This window comes from Catharus ustulatus, chromosome 1, assembly GCF_009819885.2.
Source record: "Catharus ustulatus isolate bCatUst1 chromosome 1, bCatUst1.pri.v2, whole genome shotgun sequence".
NCBI lineage: Eukaryota > Metazoa > Chordata > Aves > Passeriformes > Turdidae > Catharus > Catharus ustulatus.
In genome coordinates this window covers 145,311,306-145,332,050 of record NC_046221.1, presented here as the reverse complement: position 1 = coordinate 145,332,050, position 20,745 = coordinate 145,311,306, and the positions used below count along the sequence as shown (strand labels likewise).

The following is a 20,745-nucleotide window of genomic DNA, read 5'->3' as shown; positions in this document are numbered from 1 at the left end:
GAGACCTCCCTAAATAGCATCCCTGCACTAAAGCATATCAACTGATCTTCCAGTGTCTGTAAACTTGCCAAAAGCTAACTTTGTTTCGTTGTCCCCATCTTTAATGAATTTTGAAGTCAACAACCACCCCTGAGGGACACTGCTGCTAATCAGCTCCTGCCTAGGTTTTGGATCATGGACACTCTTTGAATCTGGCGCACCAAACTGTTTTCCACCCATTTCATACTCCACTTATCCAATCCATGCTTCATCAATTTGGCTACAAAGCCAAAAGACCAGGAGGTGGATTGAGCAAGCGTGCAAGCATGCAAGATGACTACTATACAGGGCAAATAAGGGTAAGGTTATAAGTTTGGCACACAGACCTCATATTATAATTTGCATAAATATTACTAAGTGATTAAAAAATCCAAACAGATTGTATCAGAAATTCCTGTGTGGCCCCTTCATGTCTTTTTCAGTCATATCCAATTTTTTTGCAGAATGATGCAATTTAGTAAGAGCAATATGATGTATAGACAATAACAAGTTTAATACCATCATCTTTCTCTCTTTTGGCCTTCAAGATTGATTGCAAATTCTGAGTAAGAATCAGCTCCCATTCTTCTGGAATTGCATGTTTTAGATAAAGCAGAGAAGTGTTTTTCTTGCTTATGGTAAAATTCAAGGCAGACAACATTAAAGTGGGCAGAACACAGTTTCTGTCCAATATGGACTGTTCTGACTGGCCAGCACCAATCAAAAGATAGAGTGTGTCCTGTGTTCTCAGCAGGGAGGGATACACATTAATATATGACTAGATTTACTACTTGGTTCAATCTGTGTTTACCCTTAAGGATTTTTTTCTTTTACTTCTGACCTGCATTAAGAACTTTTTGAACCTTTTCATATTTGATTATATTTTATTCTAGTGTAATCTAGCTTTTATCTTATTGTCTTGCATGAAACATTTGCAAGATCTGCTAGTACAGTCCAGTGAATTTAGTAATTTCGTATTTTAGTACTATTTTTTCTAAATTTAAACCCCGCAGCATATTTAAAGATACAAACAGGAGTCATGGTAGTGTCTAATGCAGAAGTTTTTAAAAATTGCATGAAAATATAAAAAAACCTTGTCTTTCATTTATTATGAAACATTTGAAATAAATATGTATTTAATATTTGAGGACTAAGAAGGAAAATTTTCTCTTTGCTTCTGTTCATACTAAATTTTTTTTGTGTGGATTTATTTGTGGGGAGTTTTTCCCTATAGTCAGTATTTCCTATGTGTAAAAACAACCCCATAAAAATCCCAATCGAGTAAATTATTTTTTTATTAAGTACATCTTGGAAAGAAAGGTACTTGCAGGGCTTTTTTTTTGTTTTCTTTTTAGAAAAATAAACTATTTAGACCAAAATTTGCTCTTCAAAAACAATGTAAATACAAAGCCCACACACATTTTGGATGAAAAGATTGCTGTCTGATGGTATTACCTACCCAGAAAGAGACCATCTGAATTAAATCTCAGTACTGCCACTTTGTGTTTATGTTACACAGATTGCTGAGCTCAGTGGGACTAGTTCCACAGGCAAGTCTGACATTTGGTATTTATTTGTAATATGTATAACATATTTCAGTTCTATAATGTTAGTAGGCAATAATATTTACTGAAATAAATGTTGATGTACTTACTTTTTACTTAAGCTTGCGTATTATTGTGTATATTTCTTACGTTGATCATGAGGAAAATATCTTTTTTAAAAATATTTTTGTAGTCATTTTGATTGTATTTTATATTAATAATAATACGTAGTTATGGATTCCATATAGCTGTACATTCTCTCAGACTAGATCCGTGTGTGTTTTCTGTAGTGATTTCTTTATTATTACTACAAAAGTCTAGCATTGTAGATAGGTCATTTGCAAGTGTATAGACATGAGTGATCAATGAAATTCACTTCCAAGGTCACAGCTAAATATTACACCATAGATATATCTATGAACGATAGAATTGTGGAGAATTGAAAACATGTACAAGCATACCTTTATTGGAAAACCTGAAGCCATTATTCTGCTTTTAATTTTATTCATATTAAAAACTGCTTTAAGTTAAAAGTGCTAAATGCCCAGGGTGATAGGAAATCTCCTCATTTCCTTTTTATATACTGCAGTGCTTCACAGAATTAAAAAAAAAAAAAGCAAAAGAAAAATTAGGCACTTTATTTTAATAACTAAGGGAGGTAGCAAAAATTAGTATAAATGTAGCAGATTGTTGGATGATTTCTCAACATTTTTAGATGATTAGGAAAATTTTGAGTTTGCAGAGCTTCCTGATTAGAAAAATTTAACAAAAATGGGGGAAAAAAAGTTTGAAAAGCTGGGGTTTTCTTCAAAAATATTTTTTTTTTTTTAAATTTTTCTGCTAGGTTCTGTTGCCACTGCCTGTCGCGACCCTGGTGTCCCCATGAATGGAACTAGAAATGGTGATGGAAGAGAACCTGGAGACACTGTCATTTTTCAGTGTGACCCTGGCTATGAACTTCAAGGAGATGAGAGAATAACCTGCATTCAGGTAGAAAACCGGTACTTCTGGCAGCCAAACCCACCAGTTTGTATAGGTATGCAGAAAAAATTAAATACTGCTTTCCTAAAAATAGAAATCATTATATAATGAATCACACTGTTCTAGGAACTTGTTTAAAGAAAATATATGTACCACACAAAAATTATTTTACATCAACCTCTGATAGTTATAATCAAAACCTTTCCTCTGTAGCTGTTAGTATAATAGTTCTCATGCTCCCCCCCTCAGGGCCATCTAATTTATAATTTGATGATCTGGGACAGGGAAAGCAAGTAAGTCAGTACCAATGACTATTATCCTTGGCAGTCTATTCTTGGACAAACGTTGTGGGGAGGAACTTGCCAGAGATTACAGCTGCAAGGAACACTGTACAGCTTTCAAACACTCTTTCCCTAAATAAACTTAATTTGACCTTAGCTGTTGCAAATAAGGTCTGCATTCTATTTGCATATCCTCTGCATGCACACCATCTACCCCGTTCATGCATATCTGCAGACAGGTGTTTGCAAACACTACAGTGCTGACTTGGTGTCTTGGTTATTCTACTTAATGTGTTAAAGTATTATTTTCTCTGTTCTTACTTTCCTTACTATGCCTTCCTGTGTAGTGTGAGTTTATGGGCTTGAAGACAAGAACTGTCTTTAGACTATTTTCTGGGAGACTGCAGTAAAATAATATTTTATTTCTCATCTCTTACAATACTTAAGTGGGAAAATATGCATTTTATAGTAATGGTAACAGAAACTGAGCATCTATAGATATCTAAATGAAAAAATAAAAGGAATTCTTGGGCTCCGGGCCCTAAAGTTAAAATATTATTCTATCATGCTGTCTTTATTTGATATTGCTGTTTTTAAAAATATGTCTCAACTGATAAATAATTACCATATTATAAAGCAATAGTAGCACTTTTAATCACTATCAATATTGAGTTGATGATATTACAAAATAGATTAAATGTAGGTGTAGGCACTCGACTGACATTCTGTCTGTAGCACATATTAAATATGCATACACTTGATTTTTAGCTGCATGCATCCATTTATCTAATACTGGTAAGTTCCTCACTTCATGCAAGAACACCTGCTGTACACAGGGTAACAAGAATGCTTATTATGATGATTTATTTGTCCAAATATCAAGCATGAAGTTATCCTCTATTGATTTCCTATAATGATACATTCTTGGGGAATATGAACTGCTAATAGACTAGAGTGTGCAAACCTTGCCTTAGAGCTAAGTGATTTCAAAATTGTGTCTTATAGCTCAGTGCACCCTGAAGTTCATTGATTTTTTCCCTCATAACCTGTTATATATTCATTAACGTTGCTTCCATCCCTGTCAGCTGTGCAATACTTATGCTACACATAACTTCAACATCATCATAATTTCTCAAAGTTTTAGAAAAAAACCCCATAATTTTGATGAAAGAGTAAGAGGCAGGAATAATTCCTAAGGTATGTAGTTCTAGGTCTATTTTATTAGCTCTTTACACACCAAAGTGTCTTTTCAAACCTCCTAATTATTAATGCTCAAAACTAGGAAAATGTACGTTTTAATTGTTCTTATCTGTGGGAGTGCCTTGTTTTTTTAAAATTACCTTAGTCTTGCCTTGCAAAATTTTAAGAATATCTTCATTTCAAAGGTAGTAGCAATGGCAAAATAACCAAGAATTAAATAATGATTTACGTATTTAAATGAAAAATAGTAATTAGAAATTCTTCTATACTAAAGATATTCTGAGAAACTATAAATTGGAGTCCTTTGGCTTATGCCTGTGCTGTAAAAATAGCTACATGTTTTCCATTCCAAAGATTTTCTGTATTCAATCTTGTTCAGATATCAGAATCTTAAGTGATTATGTTTGCTTAATTTTCTCGGGGATTAAATTAAAAGTTCTGGTATGCAAAAAACATTTTAAGATTCAGGTTAACTATACATTTAGGGGAAGTATAGGCGGTCACCCAGAGGTTTCAGACTTTGTTCAGAAATGCATACTTTTTTTTTTATTATTATTGTGGCTTATTTTTGTTTATTTTTACTGTTTAGTTTCAGGCAAGGTCTTGTTTTTCATATTTATAAGAAAGGTTTTATTGTAAGCACTTAATTCCAGTGGTATTTTCCTCAAAATCATCTATATGAAACTAATAGGCAGTAGTATTTCAGAAGTCTTTTCATAATTCTTTGTGATTATTTTAATTTATCTTCAGACTAGATATATGGAAGAAATATTTTACAGTTAGGGTGGTGAAGCACTGAAGCAGGTTGCCTGGAGAGGTGTCCGCTGGAAACACTCTAGGTCAGATTGGACAGAGTTGTCAGAAACCTGATCTAGTTGAAGAGGTCCCTGGTCATCACCAGAGGGGTTGAGCTAGATAATATTCGAAGTTCCATTCAAACTCAAACCATACTATGATTCTTTATTTAATATGTTAATATGTCTTTAAAAAAAAAAAGGAAAAAAAAAAAAGGAAAAAAAAAAAGGAAGAAAAAAAAAACGTAATTGAGACCTGAAACCATATATTCTATTTCTTTCTTAAGAAGCAATTCGATAAATAAATAAAGAAAGAAAGAAAGAAAGAAAAACCAGAAAGCTGTGGAATAAGATTTTGTTGCCTCCTAGAGATATTAAATAGATTTTAAATAAAAACCACCCCAACCTATACTTTATTCATTTAGAAAAAATGAATGCTGAGATCATCACAGAGACAGCAAGGCTCAGTGGTTGCTTTCCACTGTGTCTACACAGCGGTTTATAAAGATAGGCTCACCTAACCTACATCTGGTTTTTACCGCATAACACATAAAAATATATTTTTCATAGTGTTTTGACATTTGCCTTTCTTTCTAGATGAGCTGTTATATTTGTTCAGTCTTACCTCTTATGTCTAATACAATAAAAGGTGTTCTTTAAACTTTGTTTTTAGAGATGGTCTGTCCTCAGTTAGAAATAAGGTTATGGCAATAATAACTTTCTACATATTAAATTCAGAAAATTATGGATTCTGAAACATGTAAGAATTTAAGAAAGTCTATGACTAAGTTTAGAGAAGATAGTAAACTGGAAAAGGAAATATAATCTACTAACATTTTTTTTCATTTGATGATGAATTTTATGGCAAATTCTCAATTTGCTGTCTTATGGACTGAAAATTAAAATAATCTGAAATCATTCTATCTGAAGAAAACTATCTGGGAGATATTTTGCGAAGGTGAAGATTATGTTTTTTATCATTATTTTTTACTACTGTAAATGGCATACCTTGAAATTAAAAATATTGTGGCTGTCTGTCTAGCTTAGTGTACTTTCCATTTATTCCCTTTTTGATTATCAACAGACCTTGGGAAGAATTAAATGGAGACACTGTAAACAGCAAAGGTAACTGCTGTTGTGTGTAAAGAAAGAATAAGTATGTAAGAAAGAAGTTGCTAATATGATAATATTCTATCAGTGAACTAACAGGAAACTAAAGTAAATCAAGACCTCAGGAAAGTATCATGAATTTAGACATGGGCAGAATTTACTCTGGAACAAGGACATAGCATTTAACTTCCTTGTATTATTATATGCTAGTTCAGGGTACTTCAAAAATATCATCAGACTCATACAGTTTTGTGCTCATTTCAGTGAAGCCCAGTTACAGTGAACAACCTAAATATCCTCTTTGGTATTCTTCACATTTTCATTCCTAGAATATGCAGAGAGTGCAACCTGAGCCATTAAAGTACCTGAAAAAGAGGAATGTACAGGCTTATACTGAAGAACATTAGTTCTAGCTGATAAGCAGCCTTTGCATTCTATACAACCTCACAGTTCCTTGTTTACGTGAACTTTTACTTTAACAAGGTTACAGAAAATTACAGTGAACTCTTTTACAATCAATTGACATATCTTGTTTTGTAATAATTTAGTATTACTCATTTTGAAATTCTGACAAAGGAACATTCAACAGCAGATGCATTTAATTAGAAGCAATACAAATTTTAATTTTTTGAAGATAGAAAAAGTGCAATTATTATCCTTATTGTAAAACTAAGTAAATGTTTCACACTAAATGAAATTTCTCTCATCTGTTCAGTTGTAGCTAATGGAATTTTATCTATTGACTGTAAACATCTGGGAAAATGTTATTGTTATAAAAATTGTATTCAGTGGTTGTCAAAAAAAAAAAAAAAGAAAAACAAATTGTACTAGGCCTGGAATATATATTTTATGCATTTGCTAGTAGTATTAATTTGTGATATTATTGTGTTCCTAAATCCAGGCATTGTTTCAGCTTCTAACTGCTTTTACACAAAATGATGATTTTATGATTCATCACCAATTTTAATACCAAAATGTAAATTAAGATTCTAATATTTTTGTGTTTTGTTTTGAGTTAATTTTGCTATTCATTACTCCCTTTTAATATAAATAGATATGTAAAACGTCGAAAGATTATACTCATATGTACTGTGGATATGTTAATCTACTTGAGTATTTTACTTGGATTCATAAATGACCTCTGATTTAGTTCATAGAATCATAGATTCACTGAGTGCTTTGGGTTGGACCATCTAATTCCCACCCTCCTACCATGTCAGGGACACTTTTCATTAGACCAAATTGCTCAAAGCTCCATCCAGCCTGACCTTGAACAGTTTTAGGGTTAGGTATCCAAAAATTCCATGGAAAACTTACTACAAGTCTCACCACTCTTCCAGAAAATAATTCTTCCTAAAACCTGATCTAAACCTACCTTTAAGTCTAAAACACTTCCCCCTTGTCTTGTTACTGAATGACCTTGTGAAAAATCCCACTCCAGCTCTCTGGTAGCCCTCTTTAGGCACTGAAAGGCACCATAAGGTTTTTATTTGCCAGCAGGTTGAATTATACCTGCACATATCATCTTGTACAAATCCTCTTGAGTGCTATCACACCACACATACAGAACAACCAGAGGATCAGGCCCAGAGAGCATTGGTTTATGAAAGGCAAGGTCTGCATGAGCAACCTGATCTCCTTGTATGACAAGGACACCTGCTCAGGGGATGTTAACTATCCAGAGTTTAGTAAAGTGTTTGACATTATTTCCCACATGATTCTCATGGAGAAACTGACTATTCATAACTTGGACAGGTGAACTCTTCAGAGGTTAGCTGCTGAAACTGGATGGCTGGGCCCAGAGAGTCAGGGTGAACTTCCAGTTGGTGGCCAGTCACTAGTGGTGTTCCCCAGGGCTCAGTACTGGGGCCAGTTCTGTTTCACATCCTTACTATCTGAGTGAGGTGACTGAGCATGCTCTCAGTTTTCAGGTGTCACTAAGTTGTGCTGGAGTACTGATCTCTTAGAGGGTATGAAGGGTCTGGAGAGGGATCTGAGGAGGCTGGATCAGTGGGCCAAGGCCACTGCTGTAAGGTTAAATAAGGTGAAGTGATGAGTCCTGCACTACACTATATAGCACTCCAGGCTTGGGGAAAAGGACCAGTGAGAAAGGACCTGGGGTTGTTGGTTGACAAGTTGCCAGATATGAGCCAGTGTGTGCCCAGAGGCCAAGAAATCCAATGGCATCCCAGCTTGTATCAGCAAGGTATGGCCAGCACAACCAGGGCAGCGATTGTCCCCCTGTACTCGGTGCTGGTGAGACCACACGTCACATCCTCTGTTAAGTTCTGGTATGAAAGACATTGTGGTAATAGAGCAAGTCCAGAGAAGGGCAACAAAGCTGGTAAAGGGTCCAGAGAACAGCATAATGAAGATCACCTGATGGTGATCTGAGGAAGCTGATGTTGTGTAACTTAGAGGAAAGGAGACTCAGGGAAGACATTCTTGTTCTCTACAACTAGCTGAAAGGAGGTTGCATTGAGGGTAGTGCTCATTTCTTCACCCAAGTAACAAATGCCAGGATGAGAGGAAATGGCCTCAAATTGCACCATGGGAGATTTAGATTGGATATAAGGGCAGATTTCTTAACCACCAGTAAGGTTACCAAGCATTGGAACAGGCTGATAAGGGAAGTGGCTGGAACTATTTAAAATACATATGTGTTTTAAATATGTACCATAGATGGAGAGGCATTTGGGGACATGGTTTGATGGTGGACTTGGTAGTATTATGTTTATGGTTGATTCATTGACCTACATGATTCTAAAATAGATTAAAATAACCTGAAACCTCTCAGAATCTCTGTTACAGAAGACCTGAGTAATCAATTACTTTCCTAGGCCCAGATGATCATTCAGCAGAATTAAAGCTTCCAAAATTATAAATCTTTATAAATCTTATCTGGAATATTTTGAATAACATTTTAAGAAGTTCTTTCAAAAAAGATCTTTAGGAAACCTGATTATTCTCTTGTTTCTGCATGAAGTCTCAGATAAGGAATGCTGAAGAACAAAATTTCACTGTGTGTTCCTTCTTTTTTACTATTTGTTTATCTGGACCAAAACCCCACAGCATTTGGGAACCTCAAAGCCATATAGAAAAATGTGGTTGTTTTATTCTCATTGTTCTTAAAGCTATTTTATTTAACTCTGAGTTTGATGACTGCAATTACTTGAATATTTTAAAATTTAATTTATATTATATCCATCTTGGTCTGAATTAATCACTGTTATCTGGTGAAAAAGCAGATAATTGCATTATCAATGTAAGCATCATGTTTCATAGCCTAAGGAGGTTCTTTTAGAATGTCTTTAACAAGAAGTAGGAAGAGGAAATCTTATCCAGTCAAGTCTTTTTATGCATGCAGCCAGAGCATTTTTCAAGTTCACAGTATATTTAGAAAAGCCTTGAAATAATGTTATGCAACCAGAAAGACAGATTTCAAAACAAAGTGTTTCACATAGTAATATTAGTATATGTCTAAGGCAAAATGTGAATATAATTTTTGTTTGTTTCTATTAAAGCTTTGTAAATACCTCACTTGTTTAACTTTTGGAGAACACTAAATGTCAGTGAACAGATTGCTGCTACTTGCTTCTTTGTCTCTTACTTTCCTTCCTCAAGTCCAATCTATTTTTATTCACAGCTCCCTGTGGAGGAAACCTGACTGGCTCATCAGGTTTTATACTTTCACCAAACTTCCCTCATCCTTATCCCCACAGCAGAGATTGTGACTGGACTATCAATGTTAATAGTGACTATGTTATATCATTAGCATTTATCAGGTAAGCTGCTACTTATAATTTTTAAGTCATGTTTACAACTTTATTATTGGCTGTATTATTACAACTTTATTATTGTTCAGATCTCTATAGGGTAATACATGTATACTTGATATGAATATCAAAGGAATTAGTAATGCTTACATTTGTTAAAAGTTACAATAAATATGTCAGGCTCATCAGTACACATACAGGTGAAACTTGGAAACTCATTGCTGCTTGCTTAAAACTAATGCTGAGGTAGATGGTGCTCAATTTAACTAAGATTCAGTTCCTGACAAGGCAGCATGGAGTAACTGACTGAAATGAGTGTAAACAGGATGGTCTTTAATGATGAAAACTATTGATTCATCTATTTGCGTGTGACACCTGCTGTTTAGGCAAAATTTCAAAAGTTGTCTTTTAATTTAGTTTTATTAGTCCACATAATTTAAAGATACTCAAGATACTTCCTGATGTTGTGGCTACAGAATGGAATTATTCTAGAATTTTCTTTTATCGCAATGCAAGACTAAATTGAGCTTAATAGAATTCACAAAGAAATTCTTGCTGTCTGCACTGTATGCAATACATGATGTAAATTAATATATATATTATGTGTGAAAATTATGCACCCCAACTAGGAAAAGGTTAAAATGGTAGTTGTGATTTAAGTTCTTCTTATGCTGGGTGCTCTATAATGGTGTCTGCATGGTTCTGACCAGTGCTAACATGATGACTTCTTTAGAGAGGTGGGTCATGTAGTGTTCTCTTCTTGGTGCTCAGTAACATAATGTGTGTTTTCATGAGTTCATCCTAAGCAAATTAGTCATGTAGTTATATTTACATAATTAACAGCATAATTATTTTGTTGATGATTTCAGAATGTTGTAAGTTGGTAAGGAAACTTTCTATTGTGTACTAGCACTTCTTTTGCTGATTTGGTTTAATATCATGATCTCAATATATTTAAGAATATTCTGCTTTTTATATTCTATATTTAGATTTGAGACCTTCCATCTTAGAGTAAACAAAAATCCAACATTTTTCAGTGTGACTCCAGATACTACGAGCAGTTTATAGATCCCAAATAATGCCAAGTTTAAAAAATCTCAAAATATGGTTAGTTGCTATGAATCTTTGATAGATGCTCAGAAGCTTAGTCGTGGTCAAAGTAGATTGCATCTTTACTGAGAATTGCCTCTTTTATGACACACAGACTGATCTAGAGTGAGAAACACTGAAAATTCCACTAAGTATTGTTAAATAGTCTTTTGCGTGGAACTTACTCCAGCTAATCCTTTTAAACTCAAGATGAACTATGGCACTTTAATAATCAAAGCTGTTGATTTTTCACATTTGCATTTCTTTTACAAGAAAATATTTTTGAAGGAAACCAGAAGTTAGAAAATGAGCTCTATCAGGTCTTCAATGCCTACATTTATTTCAGTCAGGGGCTACTGCCAAGTTGAGACATAATAGTTTGGATTTTCATTCTTTTACTACTTACCTTTCTAGAAAACTTTCTTTTTTTATGGGGACAATCTTACACATTAACTCTCTGCCCTTAACTAAAATTATGTTTTAATTTAACTAAGTTAGTTAACAAACTATAATGCAATTCAGAAGAAAATGTGAAATTTGAATTCTTCATATTTTTGTTTAAACTGATCATAGGCAAAATGCTTCTTGCTCCCAGAGATTCCTGAAGATCATCTTCTGAAAGTGTTTAGTCTGGCTGAGAGCTGAGTACATTATATCATGAAGCATTTCTGCTAAGGGTTCCAATAGGTCTGGGTTGTTTGTTTTTCTAAACCTTTAGAAATAAGTTACTAATTTTTTTTCTCTGTTTAAAAAACTTTCCTTTTTTCTCTGACTAGCAGGAAGTTATTGTTTCTATGGTGTGAACCAAAAGATATAGTATTTCTGTGTTTGGTAATAAAACACTTCAAGAAAACATTTTTTTTTCCTAACAGTGGAGGGATTTTTTTTCCTTTTATTGAAACAGCGGTAGTAAATTTCAAATTTAAGCTAATAAGAGTGAAAATGTTAGGCAAAACTTATTCCATCTGATATTTCTCTTTTTTGTTCTCTAGCTTCAGTATAGAACCAAATTATGATTTTCTTTATATCTATGATGGGCCAGACAGTAATAGCCCACTGATTGGGAGCTTTCAAGATAGCAAACTGCCAGAGAGGATAGAGAGCAGTTCAAATACCATGCATCTGGCTTTTCGGAGTGATGGATCTGTTAGTTTTACTGGATTCCACCTGGAGTACAAAGGTAAAAAAGAATGTTTTTCTTATATATTTACCAAGTTCAGTGCATGAGTGCAAATTTTGGTTTAATTTCTCATAATTTTTCTGCCTGGTAATGTTTTTGTTTTGCCTGAGAATATGATAATCTGAATAATCTATTCATAGGAGTATAATGTTAAAAGATTGCTAACTTAAAGTTTTTAGTATGGTTTTGTTTATCTGTAATGTTGAATGTATGATTCCTTTCTGTGTTTGAAACAGGCTTACAAGGAGACTGGGCAGGCATTTTTCATGAGGGTATATTGTGATAGGACAAGGAGGAATGGCCTTTAGCTGAAGGAAAACAAATTTAGATTAGATATTAAGAAGAAATTCTTTGTTCTGAGGGTGGTGAGGCACTGGAGCAAGGTAGCCAGAGAGGCTGTTGACTCCCCATCCTTACTGGTATTCAGAACCAGGATGGATGAAGCTCTGAGCAGCCTGGTCTAGTGGAAGGTTTGCTGCTCATGGCAGGAATATTTGGAGCTAGATGATCTTTAAGGACCCTTCCAACCCAAACTGCTCTGTGAATCTATGATTCTATGAAAAATAGGAGACAGCAGTTTACAGGTTTCAAAAATAATGGTGCACTGGCATAAATATATATATGTTTTATCCAGAATTTATTAATTTTTTATTTTACATAGCAGGTCATGTTGATTTAGGTGCATTTAAGATCCTGTAAAATGAAATTACAGTAATTTCATGATTACAAACCGCACCTGATTATAAGCAGCACTTCCAGGTGTCGGCAACGTTTAGTTCTTTGTCCATATATAAACCGCACCGGATTATAAGCCACCCTTTCATTAGCAGCGAGGATGCTTGTGAAACTTTCACAAAGTTGCCAATTAGTAACAGAATCGTGGGATCACGGGGTTTACTGGCTCAGCTTGGGGCTGTGTGGGCTCGAATCGGCTCCACCTTTCCCCCGCCGGGACCACGCGGACTCGGATCGGCCCCCAGCTCAGGGTTGCTGCAGGCTCGCACTTTTGGGTTGGCAAATTTCTGAACCTCATCCATATATTGGCCGCTCCTGAGTGTAAGCTGCACTTCCAGGTTGGGACCAATATTTTAGTCAAAATAGTGTGGCTTATAATTGTGAAATTACTGTACATGCTAGAATCTAGGAGTCCAATATGGAAAATTAAAAAATATTTTGTCTAGACCTTTATATGTTAGACCACAGTAGAGTTGCTCACCTGTCTCAGATCTGTCTGAGTCATAGCACAGTAAACAGGAAAATTAAACTTACAAAATATATAAACAATAGGAACTTTCATAACTGCCTCTGCATGGCTTCAGAAACAGAAATATTCGTTATTAAATGAATATGAAAGTATTCTGTAAACACAACCAGAAAGAAAATACAGGTTTTATAAACCTCCTTGATGTTGTTTCCTTCTCCATTTATTCTGGGAGAAATTCGTAAGCGCAAAGGTATAGAAGAGAAATAATTTATGTATTGTTTTGTAAAGCCTGTGAAGCCTCCTTATACTTTCCTACAGTCATTATGTCCTTTAGATGTCAAGGAAGTTGTCTCCACAGTATGAGCTAGTCCTGAAAAATTAAAAGTAGTCTCAAAAGTAGTTAGTGATGAGCCCAAATTTATGAAATGTTTCAGTTCACTTAAATATATTTCTTCTTTTCAATACCATTGAAAAATAATAAATGCAGGTGGAAGTTCGGTAGGAAGTGATTCAGGATTGCAGAACTCCTGAAGAACAAGAAAAAAATTATTTTTAAAGAGGCCAATTTTTTTCTTCTGTGATGTTGAATGAAGTCTTGTGTCATGGAATCAAAGTGTTCCTCCTTTCCACCAATCCAAATGTAAAGGATATTTATTAGGGAGACAGTGTCTTTGAATTCTTGATCCAGATTTAAGCAAAGAAGTGCTGCTGCTCTACTTTGTAAAAGGGACCAGTGTGTTTTTTATATATGCCTCACCACGTGTTATACACGAGGTGAAAAGTTACAGTAATTTCACAACTATCAGGTGCAACCTTTTGACTAAAATTTTCCCCCGAACCCGGAAGTGAGCCTTATAGTCCGGTGCACCTTATTTATGTACAAATTTTGGAAATTAGCGAACATGGAAGTGCAAGCTGTGAGCTGAGCTGGGACCCGCAGGAGCTGCAGCCATGCGGGGCGAGTCGGGAACCGCGGGAGCCGTGGCCGCTGGCCAGGGGAAACTGGAAACCAGTGAGGCTACCGGCCGAGGAGAAGTGGGGGAAAGCGGCGCGGCTGCGGGGAAGCACCAAGAAGCGCCACGGGAAAGCTCCGAGAAGTGGCGAGAAAGTGCCCTGGGAAAGCACCGAGAAGAGGTGAAAAAACACCACGGAGAAGTGGCGCAAAAGTGACAAAAAAGCACCACAGGAAAGCGCCGAAAAGCAGTGAAAAAACGCTGTGGGAAAGCACCGAAAAGCGGCAAAAAAGCGCCATGGGAAAGCGCCGAAAAGTGGTGAAAAAGCAGCAAAAAAACGCCACAGAAAAGTGGCGAAGAAGCAGCGAAAAAGTGCTGCAGGAAAGCGGTGAAAAAGTGGCCCGGAAAAGTGGCGAAAAAGCAGCGTGGGAAAGCACTGAAAAGTGGCGAAACAGCAGTGAAAAACATCGCAGAAAAGCGGTGAAAAAGCGCCATGGGAAAGCACGGAAAAGCAACGAAAAAGCAGTGAGAAAGCGCCACAGGAAAGCGCCAAAAAGCGGTGAAAAAAAGGTGAAAAACACTGTGGGAAAGTGGCAAAAAAGTGCTGCGGAAAAGTGGCCAAAAAGTGGCCGAAAAGCGGCAAAAAGGTGCCACAGGAAAGCACAGAAAAGCAGCGAGAAAGCGCCACGGGAAAGCACCGAAAAGCGGCAAAAAAACCAGCGAAAAAGCGCCGCATGAAAGCACTGCGGAATAGAGGCGAAAAAGCAGCGAAAAAGCACCTCAGATAAGCTCTGAGAAGCGGCACCACTGCCGGTCGAGGGGAAACCAGGACACAGTGTGGCTACACGGTGGGAGCCAGGAGCCGTGAGCCGTGCCAGCCGGGGACGGGCGGGAGTGCCAGGGCCCGCTGCACAGGGAGGGCGCCTGGGGCTGCGTTTAAAGGCTACACCGATCTTTGAAAAATGTTTGCAAATTGAGCACCTGCCAGTAATTCATTACTTTGTTGCGTGCCGCACGGCTCCTCGCCGCAAAAAAAAAGTGCGCCTTGTAGTCCGGTGTGCCTTATATGATCTACAAAGTTGTGAAAGTTGCCAACTCCCAGGGGGTGCGTCTTATAGTCCAGTGTGCCTTATGGTCACGAAATTACTGTACTCTGCAAGCTGTACACGTGCTGGGAGCCCTGCACTGGAGAGGCTTCTGGCAGCCTAGCAGGGCAGAGGAAGTGTCACAATCAGGCTGGAATCGCCTCCTCCTGCCGGGGGGCAGATCCTTGCATGCCTGGGAAAAAATGCCCAGGAAATCAGGCTACAGGAGGAACCGTAGCACATAAAAGCACATCGGGGGCCACTTTTTCTGGGCTTCTTGGAGGGAGCGGGGCTCACCTGCAGGTTCATCTTGGCCCCTCTCCCTCCCTGTTCCTCCCTGCCTTTTTCTCCCTGCGGTCCTGTGTCTTTGCTGGCTGGCTGTGCTGTCCGCACCACTCCTGCCATGCTTTGCCTCTTCCTCGAGTCAGCTGGACCCCAGGGCATGCCGGTGCTCCGTTGTTCCCCCATGGAGCAGCTGCCTCCGCCAGCCTGCATCCGGTCTCTGAACCACGGCTGCTCCGGGAGAGCACCCGGGGCTCCGGCAGCATGTTCATCACCTCCAGACAGACCCTCTGAGTGTTCATCACCTCCAGATAGACCCTCAGCGTGTTCATCACCTCTGGGACAGACCCTCTGTGTGTTCCTCACCTCTGGACAGACCCTCTGTGTGTTCCTCACCTCTGGACAGACCCTCAGTGTGTTCCTCACTGCCGGGATAGACCCGCAGCGTGTTCCTCACTGCCGGACAGACCCTCTGTGTGTTCCTCACCGCCGGGACAGACCCTCTGTGTGCTCATCACCTCCGGGACAAACCCTCTGTGTGTTCCTCAACGCTGGACAGACCCTCCGCCTGTTCCTCCTGCCGCACAGACCCACAGACCTGCTGCAGTCTGTGGACCGCGCCTGGCCTGGCTGGTCGCCGCTTGCAGCTCACACTCCATCTGCTGCACACCCTGACAGGCACCAGCGGTACCAGGGGTACAACGGTGACGATCTGCCCCGGTGTTCTGTTTCTCTCTCAATCTCTCTTTTCCCCTCTTTGCTCCCTTTTCTATCCTACTTCGATGGAACGCTTACCTTTCTTTATCAATAAACAGTTCTCAGATATAATATTACTGCGCTTGCATTTTTTTTTCATATGAGAAATCTATCAAAAAGAATCCTACCCAAATCCCCTTTTAACAGAAGGATGGGACTTTGTAATCAAGGCAGAATACTATTTCTAACATTACTGGTAGCCCATGTGTGCCACTACGATGTCTTTCTCTACTTCAAAGAATCACAATGCCAGAATGATGCTGTAGCTATCAGCACATTTTTAAAGGGACTGAAAGTCTAAGTAATGGGAGGATGCAAGTATGTGTTTATGTGTGTATATGTAAGTGAGGGAAGTTGGAAAATGGAATCAACCTAATCCTAAAATTCCCTGATCTCCTGAGAGGGTTCTTTTATCAGAATAACTGGAATGTGCATTTCAACATCTTCTTGAAAAAAGAAGAAACATAAACCGAGGAACTATTTCAATTCACATAAAAATTTCAAGAATTATTAAATCTAGACAGCTCAAAATCCCCTAAGCAGATGGTCAGTTTGCTTAGTGAATTATCTCATTTTTACTGGGAATATCTGATGAATGTTCCTCTGCACTGCTTAATTTAGGTGCATCATAAATGTTTTATTCTATGGGTACTCCTTGAATCCTGTGTTCAGTTGTGGGCCCCTCACTACAGAAAAGATGTTGAGGTGCTGTAGCATGGACAAAGGACAATGGAGCTGGTTTGGGGTCTAGAATACAAGTTTTATGAGGAGCTGCTGAGGGAGCTCAGCTGTTTAATCTGGAGAAAAGGAAGGAGACCTTACATTCTATGCAATCACCTGAGAGGAAATTGTAGTGTTTGGGGAGTTAGCCTCTTCTCACAAGTAACAAGCAACAGAACAAGAGAAAATGAGCTTAAGTTACACCAGAGAGGGTTTAGATTGAATTTTAGGAAAGGAAGTCTTTGTGAGAGGGGTTGTCAATCATGGAAGAGGCTGGCAGGGAAGTGGTTGAATCCCCATCCCTGGAAGTTTTTAAAAGTTGTGTAGATGTGGCACTGAGGGACATGGTTTGATGGTGGATTTGGCTGTGCTGGGCTTACAGGTAGGCTTAATGATCTTAGAGGTCTTTTCCAGACTAAATGATTCTGAGATTCTATGGTTTGGTTCTATTATTCTATAAAAAAAACATGGATGGAAAATCAGCTGGACTGCTGAGTGGAGACTCTTGGCAAGTATTAATTGGGATTAGAAATGCAACCAGTATTCTCTTTGTTAACAACCTGTCTGATGGGACAGACCAAATTTGTGGACAACAAACTGGGGGGGATATTTCAGTGCTACTCAAAGGAGGTTATAGAATCAGACTGTCAGGAGCCCTGAACAAAGCATTCTGATTTCAGCTGAGTTAAAGTCATTTTTCTTCCTAGCAGCTGGTATAGTGCTGTATTTTGAATTTAGGATGAGAATAATGTGGAGAACACGCTGTGTTGGTTGCCACAGGCCAGTACTTAGTCAATGACTTAGCTTCTCATGCTGCTTTGCTGGTGAGGAATATGGGAAGCAAAAGCTGGGAGGGAACACAGCTGCAACAGCTGACCCCAAATTTCCAGCATGATATTCTGGCCTAGGGGAGCTTACTTAGGTGCTGGCTGGGCATCAGTCAGCTGGTCATGAACAATTGTTTTTCATTTACATAACTGGTTTTTTCTGGTTTTATGTCTGTCTCTTTTTAAAAAATTTCCTTTCCATTAAAATTTATTACTATTATTATTATTATTATTTATTATTATTATTATGATTTATTATTATTATTATTACATTTTATTTAAGTTATTTAATAATTTTTATTTCAATCTACAGGTTATCTCAATTTAACATTTCCAGTTCTCTCCCCATACCACTGTGTATCCTTAGTTGCATGGTCCTTAGTTGCTGACAGGGGCTAAAACTCAACAGTCCTTTTTGGCAAGTTGACTGAAGGTCTGACCAGAGTGTGTTAAATCAAATTTGTTTTAATCATCCATTATGTTAATTTCATAGTCACTGGTTACAATGTTGGAGTCAGAGTTGTGCTTGTTCTGAGAACTGGGTTATGTAAGAATTTACTTTCTGTATATGTTCTTCTTTTGTTACCTCTGGAGACTGGATTAAGGATATAATTTTGATGGTCTGTGTAATGCTGGCTCAAGATATGAGAAAATAATTCGTGTTAGTGAGACTGATCTGGTATTTTTGCTCAGTATTTTTGTTATATCTGAACTTTTAGGGAACCACCTCTTGAAAACTATCAACAATTACAACCTTTATCTTTTTTCCTCAGAGAGGCAATCTATGGGGCAGATAAGGAGGAATGGCTTGTCCCACTCCTTCACCTTTCCTTTCACCTTTGCCTTTACATTCTCCTCCAGGTTAATTTCGACAGATCTTGAGAATTTTGAGTATCCTTGAGATGTTCAAACCAGCACGTTCATATCGCTATGTCTCCTGCATGTGTTTCAGTTCTTATTTGAGGTTAAAATTTATTTAGGAATACTGCCCAGAAATTTACCCTAAAGCTGGATCGTTACAAGTTACAGGATGTATGGGAAAGTGTGGGCAAGTAGCAAGGACAGTGGGCACCTCCAATGTTTTGGTAGTTCAACCCTGAACAAGTGTAGAATGCTGAAAAAGTACCAAAATATAAGCAGGAAGTATCTTGTCACACTAGTAATTCCAGAGAGACACAAACCCTTGCAATGTGCTGGGACCTGGCCCAGGCCTAACAAGCCCTATTCAACATAATTCACTATCCTCTAGTGGAAGAGGTCCTCAAAACAAAACCAACTGAAAACTCTGGCTACTCCAACTGCTGTGATATGCCTTGCAACTGAGCCAGAGGAACAGCCTGTGCTTTATCAGTCACAGAAAATGGGCACAAGTCCTCAGCATCTGAAGGCGACTCCCTCCGGCATGAGAAAAAGGTATCCCTTCTAAGAAGATGCTATAATCCATTGAGGCAAGTGTGCCACCATGAGGAGACATATCCAGTACCTGAAGGAATTAGCCATGCTACAGGTGATTTATGATGACATTGTTACTGAGCAGTTATCCAGAGATACAGAAGTCCAGTGCAAATGATTCACATGCTGTAAGTTTTTACAGAGCACATCAAATGTCACCTCATTGGCAGTAGAGGCTTAGGAAGACAGGGAGGGACAATTAGTGGATAAACTGGACATGGAGAGAATATGACAAAGTGAGATAGAATATCAACCTCAATCCTAGAGACATGGGAATTTGAGTTGCAAGGAAAAAAATCGCAAGTGTTTTGTCCAGGAAAATGGCCACTCCAGTTTCCAGCAAAATGGGGGAAAGAATAAGATTAAAATTGAGAGAACTCATGGGTTGAGATAAAGGCAGTTTTATATAGAAAGCAAGAGCCATGCATGCATGCAGACTGAAATAAGGAGTTCATTCCCATGGCAGGCAGATGTTCAGCCATCTCCAATAAAGCAGGGCTGCATCACATGTAATGATGACTAGGGGAGACAAATACATAACTCCAAATGTCCCTCGCTTTCTTCTTCCCCAATATTTATATGCTGGGCATGTCATCGTATGATGTGGACCCCATACCATGTGGAATGGTCCAACTTCAGTCATTTGGTGTCAGCTATCCCAAATGAGTTTGCTCCAACTACCTAAGGAGGGAGTATTGCAAGGGCGTGTTGAAAAGACAGAGCCAAAGTCTTGTCAGGTGCTCTGATAAGCTGAGAGCTAACGGACACAAGTTGAAATAGTAGAAATTTCAATTACATATTAAGAAAAAATAAATCACTCTGAAGTTAGTCAAATATTGGAACTGACTACCTTTAGATGATGTCATTGGAATCCTTCAAAATCATAACTGGACTGTACAAAGTAAGCTAATCAAATTGGCCCTGATTTACATGGGAGTTGTACTATATCTCTTTCAAACCAATTTTTCCTAATTTGGTGAACTTAAAATTTTCATACAAATTATAACTGATGCAGTTGTGCCCTTTACGTACACTAATCCTAATTTAAATGACAATGTACTCAAATTATACTTCATTGGTGGGCCATATTTTTCAGATCCAAATTTCAGACTGACCCGTGTCCTAGGTCTGATCTATAACCATGTCTCTGGTTGAGTTTTATTCCCATTCTCTCTCCCTCACTTCATTTCTATGTTATAATGGAGGAAAAGCTTATTAGTTCTGTTAAGTACTCTGGAGAATAATTATGCAATGCTCGTTATAATTTGGTATGTCTGTAATATTATCTACAAGAAGTTTATTATAGCTTTATTCTCTTTGAAGCTTAGGGCTGGAGTAGTAAGTCATCACATCCTGGACAAATCACTTGCTTCTTTTGGCTTTCAATACCGTTTCCATGCACTGAGATACTAGTTTTCAGGAGGATTCTAGCTTCATTATTCTGTTATTCAACAGAAACTTCCTTGTTGCACTTGAGATTGAAACAGCATGTG

General features: G+C 37.8%; 1 protein-coding gene across 4 annotated transcripts in view; it reads left to right on the top strand.

The window, feature by feature from the left end:
• Positions 1 to 20,745, top strand: part of LOC116996220 (CUB and sushi domain-containing protein 3) — a 617,877-nt gene that overhangs the window by 422,674 nt on the left and 174,458 nt on the right. For all 4 annotated transcript variants that reach the window (XM_033059469.2, XM_033059460.2, XM_033059450.2 and 1 more), the window contains 3 exons: positions 2,407 to 2,598; positions 9,575 to 9,713; positions 11,786 to 11,973. In XM_033059469.2, coding sequence (XP_032915360.1) covers positions 2,407 to 2,598; positions 9,575 to 9,713; positions 11,786 to 11,973 — 519 coding nt within the window. The remainder of the gene's footprint in view (positions 1 to 2,406; positions 2,599 to 9,574; positions 9,714 to 11,785; positions 11,974 to 20,745) is intronic.